We start from the raw sequence: 11,916 nt of genomic DNA on the forward strand, positions 1-11,916 counted from the left end.
CCCTTTACATCCCCTAACATCTCTTTTATATAAATTATATGAGATAAAAGAAATAAAAGTTATATCTTGACAAGTAATACATACGTCTGTCCATAATATTTTTATGAAAAGATTGTGATGTGAGTGTCAGACAACACTATAAATTAAGATGAACTCATTTACTTTGATGTAATGATAGCTTCTCAGGAGATAGGTTTCTTTGGCAGGTGGACTCGGGTCGACCACTTTAGCAGGTGGTCTTGGTTCGAGAATGACTTGATCTTTAGATATGGACCTTCGAAGCTCATAGTGTCTGTTGGCCCTCAAGTTATGCCCATGAAAAAAACCTTATTTAAGTATACGACTTTATTTGGGTATACATAACACTCAATTTCTATATATATATATATATAAGCATGAAAACATGAAAAAAATATAAAAACTAACAGTATAGGGGTTAGATATATAAATATATAGTAATTGGGTGCATACATGTAAATGCCCTTTTTTTTAATATTTGAGAAGTACATACATAAATGAACTGATTGTATTATTCTAAGTGAGTGATTCCAAAATGCTCCCTTTTAGGGTTACAATCCAACTGCATGTTCTTGACAGTTTTGGTGTAAATGAAGTTATAAGATATTCTCTCACCCAGAACTGCCTGAAAGCTGCCCCTCTTAATTATTATAAGTACAACTGAGTGCCACCCAAAAGATAGCCGTAATTTTTAACGTTCATTTATTTTAAATCACAATGCAGACGGAAAACAATAAAGATTCAAATCATAGCACCAGATTCCTCGTTCAGGTCTCCTCCCATGCATGCATGCACGTCTTTTGATGCATTCCAGTCAAAGAACTTTGGCTTATTGTATTAAAAATCATTTCACTTTTTAATCATAAATGTATGCTTCCAAAGCTAAATCAAGTTCCTAAGTAGTCCTTATGCTTTTATGTTTTTATTATTAATCATATCTGTTTAATATTCTTATATGATGTACGACGGGATATATATATATATATCAAAGGAGTTACATGAGTGAGATGTCAGCCACATAACTCGTAGTTAGTCATGTAAGTCTTAGTGGTGAGTTGAGACAACCTTTGTAGGTCATAGAGGCTGGAGTTGGGAGTTGTATGAGTTACGAATCATATAGGTCGTAATTGGTCACGTATGTCGTGGTGGTGAGCTGCAATAATGTATGTAGGTAATAGAGGCTAAAAGTAGAGTTGCAGGAGCTGTGTACTACATCAGCCATAGTTGGTCATATGACATGGCAGTGAGCTACAATTGTATATGTAAGTCATAGAGGTTGAAGTTGGAAACTGAAATAACGTTTGTAGGTCATAGAAGCCAGAGTTGGGAGCTGGGTGAGCTTTCAGCCAACTAAGCCGTAGTTGGTCACATAAGTCGTAATTATGAGCTGTAATAACGCTTGTAGGCCATAGAGGTTGTTGTAGTTGTGAGTTGTGATAACACAAATTAAACGCAGAGGTCGTAGCAAGGAGTTGTAAAAAGAGAACTTCAGAAGTTTGCAGGAAGTCATCATAACCTGAATATGACAGTCATAATTTATTGTCATAGAGAGTTATCGTTGGCCCTTCAATACGAGGTTACTTTTAACCTCGTATTGGGGACAAGTTGCTACACTGGATTCATGATGTGTCATTACTCCACATTTTGGGTGTGTCATTGCACCGTCTTCGCGGTACATTGTTACACTGCAATGAACGTCGTTACTCCACAGGGTCCTCCAATGGAGATAGGCAAGGGGAGGCTGACGGTGGTCGACGACAATCGTCGAGCTTTGGTCGACGACTGTGGGAGCAGGAAGTGTTTGTCGGAATTTCGACCAATAATAACTCTGAAAATTAACTCATCCTTTTCTTCTTCAGGTCCAGCTCCCCCATTTCACAAGGGGATTAGGGGCTCTATTTATACAATAAGAGAGTAACATTCTTGTAAATAATAAAAGAATCCAGACCACTCCATCGACCAAGAGAGATTCCCTTTATCAGAAGTCATATTGTGGATATTGTACTACCTTAATGATTTCACAATTGAGAGATATTGAGCCCGTTGGATTCGTATTGTCGAGGCACTCAATTTAACTATAAATTTGCTAGATTTAAAATCTATTTGTCTTTCTAATTAACCATCAAATGCTTCTAAAAGTGGTTCAATACTTTGACTCGTACTGAAAATTTCAGTCTCAATGTCCCCGTCCCCTTGACCAGCAACTTTGTTTGTAAGTTTGTTTTAACCAGATATAAGTGATTTCTAATTTGAGTTTGAAGTTTTAATACTAAAAAATAATGATGAGAATTGTGCTAATTACCTCAAAATTCATGCCAAATGAAAAAAATTTGTTGATGACCTATCAATCTTAATAGAAATTTAAAACTATAAACTGATCAGATATCTCCAAACAATTATTTTCCAATTAAATGGACCGGTTAGGTGCATTAATCTATATTGGATAGGGATAGCTAACAACATGGATACATTTATTTCAGTCCAAGGAAATCATCCGTTCAGATTGAAAATTTTCCAAGATTTCTCCACAAAAAATACATGTTAAGAAAATGTCCAAGGAAAAGTGATTTTATCAGAACAAAAATGATTAATCACAAAAACTTTAGTAAATACAGATTTGTAAATAATTCATCTGATCCTGCAAAAAAATTATGAACATGATTAAAAAAGAGGCAATTCTAACTACTGCGCAACATAAGAAGTAATAACTCAGCTACACCACGTAAATTAATATACTGAACATCAAAGTTACTGAAAAGCAGACACAAGTTACGTTGTAATGTGAGAGCAACATAAATAATCTACTCTATACAAACGTACAAGAGCGTATAAAACAGTTAAGCAATAATTTATAAGTAAATATAAAACTATAGAAAAAAAAACTAGACATAATAGAAAATATACTCTCTTTTAAACAATTTTAAAGTTGTCATCAAAGTAGTAAAATCTATAGAAAAAAAACACCAGATAATGAAGTACATATAACAAGAGAAAATATCCCACATGAGCAGTGTATTGCAAGCCAAAAAAACTTTCCTTCAGATAGTGTAGGAACAAGAAAACCTCACATCTTTTAGGCTATAGAAGAAACTCGGCCAATGCCAACGAGTATAAAGATGGCAGATTGAAAGAGACTAGCAATCACATTTTTCTCAGTTCTACTAAGGTTTTGCAATATGAATAATAACAAATGTCATCCAAGAATTCTTATTGTAAGGAATTTATGTTTACAAAAACAATCATGTCTTAACAATCCCCTCTTTCTCCATTTTTTTTTTTTTTGTCACTCTCCAAATAAAGAATTATAATATATCACTGCCATGCCTGCTAGAATAGATTACTACACTCTCCTCTCACACAACAGAATATTTTCTGGCAACTTTCAGATGAAACCAGAGCGTACATTTGATGATTGAAGAGGCATACCTAAGCCATAGGGTTGCGGGCCGCTTGAAGCATACGGATTTCCGAATGGGTTGTTGTTCTGTGGATAGAACTGCTGCTGACCCATCATCATCATTTGTTGCTGCTGCTGCTGCTGCTGCATTAGTGCCTGCTGCTGAGCCATCACAGCCATTTGGATGGAGTGAGGAGCAGTAATGGCATTGGATGCATAGAATGGGTCGTGAGCCATTACAGGTTGTTGCATGGAGCTGGCCATCAGTGCGGGCTCCCATGGATTGTAACTAGTTGGCTGGTTCGCTCGTCTGATAGCATCGTCGTATAAGCTGTCCAATGTAAGTTTGTCCAATCCTCCGCCCTAGAGACACATTGGGTGAACATAATCATAGAGATCAGATAAAAATGGTCGAGTAAATATCGAAATTTACCATCTTGCTTGCAGCAGCTGCAGAATCATTTGAGCTCGTAGCAGTGACGAGTGCCAACTCCCAGCCTGTGGTTCCATTCTCTGTTGTGAAACTAGCTGCTGAAGTCGTTGTTGATGGATTATCTGCCGAAATTTTTCCCAAAGAGTATAACAAACAAACAGAAAGATGTTAGTAGGAGTCTCAAAAATTAACCGGACGATTCAACTCGACCCAAACTCGACACAAAAAATCCGAGTTTGGTTTGGCCAGAATAATTTTTTGGTTTGGTTCGGGTTTAATAATCTAACCAGTTTAATTTTTCGGGTCTTGTTCAAGGTAACCCAATAATTGACTTGAGATTGACCCAAAATCGATCCGAATTTGACCAAAAATCGACTCAAATAGCTGTTGTTCCCTGTGTTAAAGGGTTATATAAGAGTTGAAACCAGGTCGGTTTGAGTTGGACTTTTTGACCCGCTTGATATTCGAGTAGGGTTGGGGTCAAGCAGTTTCGGATCAGGTCAATTTTAGGTTGAATCGGAACACAACCCGTGAACCCAATTTGATACCCATATAATGTTAGTCTAGCTAGCTTCTAAAGATAATGGGAGTAATTGGAATTTACCAACTGGAACAATGGCAAGAGCCAAAGCATTTTTAGCATCCAACTCCAAAGCATCAGGATTGGTGTCATTTAAACCCTGACAAGCACAATGGAGAAGGTTAATTTGGTGAAAAAAGTGTATAAAAATTTTAACGTGTGTCTCTCTCGACTGAATAATACCAGCAGATCAGGCTCCTTAGATACTGCCGGAGGAGCTTCCACCTTTACTGGTTCAGGAGGTGGTGGTGGAGGTGGAGGAGGTGGTGGAGGTGCCTCCTGTACTTCAAGAGCTTTCTTGTCTTCAATGGCCAAAATAACCTTTGGAGATGCTTTTTCCTCCTTCACCTGATATATTTTGCAGCAGATTTTCTATCAAATGAAATAAAAAATCCTTGAAAATATGCAAATTCAACAATGTGAGCATAGAAGATACTGTAAAGCCACAAACTTGAAACAAAAATCTTTTATTTTACACATAAGACCTCCTATAACCCAGTAACTTGATACTGGATGATTATCTTGAAATACCTCAAGCACAAATTTCCAATCTAACAAGCTGAAATCAGATGAAAAACAATTTATATCAGATTATCACTAGTCAATGACTGATTATGAACAATTAAGTTACATTCCCATCCTACTCAACCGGCATCCTGCAACTACACAGTTGTACTATTCCATCCAAATGTGACAATTGTCATATTCCATTCCAATTATGACAATTAATTTTACTTCACAACCAAAGAAAGAGTTGCAGCATGCACAGTTGTCTGGAATCCATGTCACATAACGATGAATGACTCACAAATTTGTTAAAGAATAAGATAATAGCTCATCATTGTATTCCTTGGGGCTCACACAATGACACAAATAACTAAAATGGAAAATGAAAGCCAAAACTATGAATAGTGATTGCTATGATATCCAGAAAAGCTAGCAGATTTATGATGGTTGCTTCAACAACCAAAACAGCAGTAAGTCATCACTAACCTGGTCTTTTCTAACAGCTGAAACTCGAGGAGCTTCTCTAACGTACTCCTCCATGGCATTGAGAAATGATGCAGGAGGCTGCAATATTAGCAATTAAAAAAAGAACAAATATTGATAAGGGAATAAAACAAAATAAAAAACAGGTTTACAATAATTTCGAAATTCAGATACAATGGAAAATAAACCTGATCTATTTTAATAAACTTCTCCCCACGTCCAATGCCAATGTTTTTACACACTTCATAAAATTCTGACAACCTCTCTGCCTGAAAATCAATAAATAATTAAAAGGAAGACAATGAATAAACAAAGTGTTGAACGTAGTAATACTACTAAAAAAAATTCCTCAAATGAAAAATTTTTAAGGACCAGATAACCATGTTTAGGCATTGCCACAATGAAAATTCTCAGGCATTTATAAATTTTTCAAATAAGAACACAAAAAAAATTTTTTTAAAAAAAAAGTACCTGTTGACCAGCTCGTCGATATATGTCAAGTGACTTGAGAGCATCATAGTGTTGCATCTCAAAGAACTGGAATAATACAAGGTATTTAGAAGGTGGCATTAAAAACGAAAGCTGGTAATTTAAAAAAAAAAACAGAAAGAAAAAAGAAAAAAAAACCAATACCTTGTCAACCATATTGATTGTACCATCATTAATAGCATTATATATCTTTGTACTCTCAGCAGCAACCTACAAAAATAATATAAAAATAAATATGTGTACGAGATAAAACTTAAGATATATTAAAATACAAAATACATTCTATTACCAAAGAGAGTGCCAGCTGAATTACAAAGTTATGGATGGCTGCTCCTTGTGGCTGCACAAACATTCCAGTATAATTAATCACGAAAAAATTTGAAATTATATTCAAGCTTGTTTAGCTTGCTTTAGTTTTGCAGCAGGAAAAATACAGCTGATTAAACCACATCAACAACCTGGCAGCTTATCAGGCGAAATAAAAGTTGCTGCAGGGCAGGTAAGTGGACAAGTAACTCAGCAGCATCACTATCTCGAGTTCTCTGTATAAAAACTATTATCCTTGGTTAAGACTGATATTTTTTTAATAAAAACAGAAGAAAGAGATAATTACATCGAAAAAGTGCCCAACAAATTTAAGATCATAAGGTTTCCATAAGGAAGAAAGAGGAGAGCTGAGACATCCAAAAAATACTTAATTTTAATTCCTCATAAAACAAAATTAAATCAATTGTAGGATATTATGAGTTTCAGTATGAATAAATAAACATAGTGAATTTTACACTAGCAGTGAGACCTTTTTTATGCTAAGCTAGTGCAATTACTGAGTCCAATAAATGTATGATTTTTGTACGCATTACTAAGACACTTACATAAACAATATGGCATTTGCAACAACCGAAGGTCTTATAACAATTATTTTCGAAAGCATTTTTATAAGGATAACATTAATTATTGAAACTTGTGGAAATTAAAAATCCATAACAATGGCAGGATATAGAAAACCTTAGCCCCTCTATTGTGTGTCTTCCTTTTTCTCTGATTTATATCAACTACATCGTAGCTAAACTCATTGAAAAAAATCATTAATTAATTATAAAGAACACCATCTTTCAGGTAATTTTATCTTAAGGTCTAGGAAATATTGCAAACATTTGGCCTCAAAGATTTATTTAATGGACCCTTTATATTCTTTACTTTCATGCAATTGAAGACAAATTTTATACTCTAGAGTGGACAGCATTGCCATTCCATTTAAAAGCTCCCGAACATTTCAAGAAAGATTTAATACTAAAAAGAACGCCATATTTGCATTTTATTTAAAAAATCCCGAGTAACTTAAACCATATTGAAATTATCTATTTTTTACTTCCTAAGAAGAGATTCATATTTTTGACTTGACTGCTCTGAGCAATTTTCATAGTTTGCAGCATGATTCCTAGTCATTCACACAAGAATAAACAATATATCAATACCCACTGTAGATATTACATCCATCATCTAAAATGGACCATTTGTCAAGCGGTCGGACTAAAGGATGGCGGCTGAGGAGAGCACTTACCACCTCGAGATTTGGAATAGATCTCTTAATTTTATATATTACATTGAAAATTTTGCCACCCCAAATATAAATGCATAGGTATAATTTAAAATCAATAATATTTTAAAACTACTTGTTAATCGTGCATTTTTAATAAAATTTTATTTATCATATTTTAATTTATTGTAAATATAAATATAGTATTATTTAATTCAAAAGTGCAACTTCTACTTTTTATTTATTAATATAAATAGTTTAAGAAATTATAAGTAAATACTAAAATTTGACTTCTCTCCATTGGAGCTAAGAATTTTTGAAACCCTTGTCGTCTCTCCTATTGGCACTAAATTCCCAAAACTCTAATTCTCTCCTCCTTTGTTCCCAAAATTATAAAATACTCATTCTCTACCCACTTCCACACCAAAATTTTGGAAATCCTCGTCTACTCTCCATCCAAGTGTCTTCCGTCCTTTCCCATCCAAATTCTTGAAACCTTTGCCTTATGCTCTAGTTGCACCAAACTTCCTAGAACTTAGGTATTCTTTCCTTCCATGTCCAATTTCTGAAACTCTCATCTTCTTCTTTTTTGCAGCCAAATTCTCAAATCCTAAAAAGTCAAGACCACCACAAGTCCACATCAAAGAGAATGATAAGCAGGAACTTGATAGGAGCTTGTTTGATGCCAGCGGAAGCTCCACAACTATAAGATCAACTTACTCCAAAAAGCATTTGGCATAATTTAAGTATTTAGACAAAACCTTGAGTAATGATATAATCTCAATTAATTCTTGTAAATATATAGCTCCTCAAGTTTTACAAGTTACATAAAATCTTAAATAGATGTAAAAAACTAATTTTTATGGAACAACCCCGTAATTTTTATCTGTCAGATGTTGGCAAAGATGAGAAAATTGATCAAATATCTTCTCATTGATAAATCGATTCAATAGGTCTTAAAGCAAACTTTATTGACTAACAGCTGAGCACACAACTCCAACAATGAAGATTATTAAAAAAAGATAAATAAATAAAATATAAGGTAAATCTATTTTAAGCTTATTGATAATACATATTGAGAATAATACTACAATAAGTTTTTGGGATAGAATCAATGGTTACAAGCAATAGATGCCTAACTATGGGAGCTAGATTGAAAGATATTTTTTTGTGTTGTAGGTTGTTCTTAATTCTAATTTTTGTACTTAATCCTTTTTTTTACAACTTATATAATTTAGAATGTTTAAGTTCTAGTTTTGATTAGTTTCCATATGTTTTTCATTTTGCCACCCTTCTAAATGTTTAAGTTCTAGTTTTGATTAGTTTTCATATGTTTTTCATTTTGCCACCCTTCTCGCTAAAATCCAGTATCTACCCATTCAAATAATTTTAATCAAATAATAAAGATAATAATGTAGGCCTACCTTGAAAAGACAAGAAAAGATAATAAAAAAGATAACACAACGGATAAAGGTAGAAAGGAATGATAAAAAATTATAACCAAATAAATAAGCAAAACCCTTCAAAAAGGCAATTCAACTCCCTAAATGATTTCCCATCTCACATGATCAAAAATCAAAACCTTAAAATAGAAGAGGAAGAAGAGCCTTCAGATTCAAAATAAGAATTGTATGCATGCTATAGACAAGCTTAAATAACTTGGATTTGCCTTATTTATAGATAAAATTAAAACACATACTTGACAACATAGGCTCAAATGATGCAAGAAAGAAAGAAAAATGACTCGAGCATCCATACCAAAATGATCACATAAAGTAACATAAGAAACAATGAAGTATCGAAAAAGAAAAATAGCATTTACGTAAGCAATTTTCAGATACAAGCGAAATTGAAGTTGTCTTGAGTGCTAAAGTAACTTTAAATTATCAATAATAACCAAAACAATGCCAATCGTATGGAGCCAATTAACACATTTAATTAATGCCATTCCAAATTGAGAACCAGGTTCCTAACATCAAGCAAAAACAAAAAGTATTTAATAAAAGGCATACCGGAGGGTCCGTCTCTACATCATACTTTAGAACATGAAAGCATTCAAGCCTTTCCTCCAAATATAATGCATATGAGCGCACCCATGCAGAGTAGTCCCATGCTGTAATCAAAGGAATAAAATTAATCGAGGGCATTTGTGCCAATTTGATTATAACTCGGCCAAGCTTAATTACAATAATACCATTTGCACTAGAATCATCCTTAAAATGGGACAAGTTTAACATTTGGCTTCTACTTCTTCCATAATTAATAAGTTCCTCACGGAAGGTTGGGTCAACCTCTCTCAAAGCACGATGTATAACTATTAAAGTCTTTAATGCAACCTGAAAAGGTAAAAAAAAGCAATAATGAGATAATCAAAACTAAAAACCTCATGTGCAACTGGAAAGGTGCAGAAATAACCATCCTGTAGGATCATTCAATGTTATATTTGGTACCAAAGAAAACAATTCAAATAAGTATTTAACTTATGCTATAAAGATATTAAAAGCTGTTACCTTTATGATATTTTTTGAACTGAAATAACAAAACATAAGCAGCCAAATATACTTTTTAATAAGAACAAACTATTAGTTTAGTGAAAAATATGTTGCAATAAGGTACATTTGGACAACAATATTTAGTTTAAGCCTGACAGAAAAAAATGGAATTAAAACAGAATATATAAATTATGCACATACAGCCCAATTGTGCGTCTTTGAAAGGCGCCTTGCAAGAGCATGAATACAGTATGCCACATCAGCCCGAGGTCTTGCAGCTGAAATGGCCAAAAATATAGCTGCAAAAAAATCAAAAGCTAATCATATCAGGTACAGGAATGTAATTCTTTCATTTTAACATAATATGGATAAATAACTTCTCCTGATGGTGGAATACCATCAAAGTGTACTATATTTTATCTGTAGAAAGGGATCTTTGAGATTTGCCAAAGGAATTAAAAAGGAGAAGAACTCAAGTGTTGCCATAAATAAAAATACAGTATTTAAGATCACCTACTTCCACACCCTCAACACAACAAGATAATTAATGCAACTACTCAGGATTGTGCATCCATGCAAATATTGAAACCTTTGCAGTTGTAATATTAAAACTATTTAAATCGAACTAGGCAATGAGAAATTTCAAAGAAAACAACATAGGAAGATTTGAAGAAGATCATCCCATACTGATTACTACAAAATATAGAACTATAAAGACTAAGAAGCACAAACAATCAAAAGCTTTAAAATGATGATAGATATGGTGATGACTGAACTTGGCCGTTTAACAGCAAGAAAACTGTGGCATTTAGCCTGCTCATTGCAAGATTAATACATTGGTTAAGTTAGTGCAAAATAAGAACTTAAAAACTATGAAGCAAAATAAATTCTTGAAGAAGCTTGAGAATGAAAATTCCCTTTATCCTACAAGGCCAGTTTGGTATTCTATCTTACACAGAGTATAAGAAAAATTTAGCTTAAATCATGCCAAACAAAACTTGGGACATTAAATACTTCTTCTTTGATAAATTCCGTTTGGCCTGGGATTTATTAAATCCACCATTCATTGAACTAAATGGATTTGAATTTATCCCTCTAACATATTTTAAATTCCAACACAAAAAGCCAAACAAAGTATCAGAATTAGCAAGGATTTAACAATTGTTACATCAGAAGGGGGAAAGGTTAGAGAGGTCACAAACCTTTGATGTGCTTTTCCTTTGCAGGAGATTCAACATGGTTCGTGGCCCGGACTATTGCAATATCCAATTCCTACAAATTCACATAAATTATTGATTACAAATTCATCTGCTTGATAAATCTCAACCAGCACCAAATTTACCTACCTTGTAATCACTGTTCACTTTGGCCAATCCAACAGTGGTTGAGTCTTTAATAGCTCCCAAATACTTCCTCAAACTTTGCTGCGTGCCTCCTCCCTCCATTCTATTTGCCAATTACAGAATCCTCCTCCAAATCACCCAATACCAAACCAAATCCTATTTATAAATCAACCAAATTTGAAGAAACCACAAAACCTCATCAAAGTATTAGGGCGAATGGAAGAAGAAAGAGTAATAAAAACTTCAAATTATGCAACTATTGATTTTAGACTTTCGATTTGCCATATCTACATCAACTTAGAAACCAGAGCTCCACCTGCTTTACCTAACTAAGGTAGCTTATTTTCTAATCCATGCATCAAACGAATTAACAAATCAATTTAGCTGGAGAATTGAATCAAGAAAGTGCCTACTACCGAACTATTCAAGCTGAATCAAATTCTTTATATAGAAAAGAAATTCAACAAGCATGGATTGAATAAAAAATAGATTCACAGAAGCGAAATACAAAAACTCACCCGTTTGAAAAGCGAAAGCTGAACGAGGGAGGAAGAGAGAGAGAGAGAGAGAGGACTTTCAGAGAAGCCGGAGATTAGTCGACGCTGTTTCTATTTCAAAGTTCTAGAGTGGAAGAGCG

General features: G+C 33.9%; 1 protein-coding gene across 1 annotated transcript; it reads right to left on the reverse strand.

Moving 5' to 3' along the window:
- Nucleotides 1-3,199: 3,199 nt before the first annotated feature.
- Nucleotides 3,200-11,901, reverse strand: LOC110023430 (putative clathrin assembly protein At5g35200). Its single transcript, XM_020722844.1, has 16 exons — nt 11,798-11,901; nt 11,283-11,435; nt 11,139-11,208; nt 10,138-10,235; nt 9,639-9,780; nt 9,457-9,557; nt 6,366-6,449; nt 6,197-6,247; nt 6,052-6,117; nt 5,890-5,955; nt 5,607-5,687; nt 5,422-5,499; nt 4,612-4,776; nt 4,453-4,528; nt 3,849-3,970; nt 3,200-3,778 (listed from the first exon to the last, which is right to left on the reverse strand). Exons 2-16 carry the CDS (start codon nt 11,379-11,381, stop codon nt 3,401-3,403), a joined length of 1,677 nt encoding a protein of 558 aa, XP_020578503.1. The 5' UTR covers nt 11,382-11,435; nt 11,798-11,901; the 3' UTR covers nt 3,200-3,400.
- Nucleotides 11,902-11,916: the final 15 nt, after the last annotated feature.

This window comes from Phalaenopsis equestris, unplaced genomic scaffold, assembly GCF_001263595.1.
Source record: "Phalaenopsis equestris unplaced genomic scaffold, ASM126359v1 Scaffold000224, whole genome shotgun sequence".
In the NCBI taxonomy this organism is placed as follows: Eukaryota; Viridiplantae; Streptophyta; class Magnoliopsida; order Asparagales; family Orchidaceae; genus Phalaenopsis; species Phalaenopsis equestris.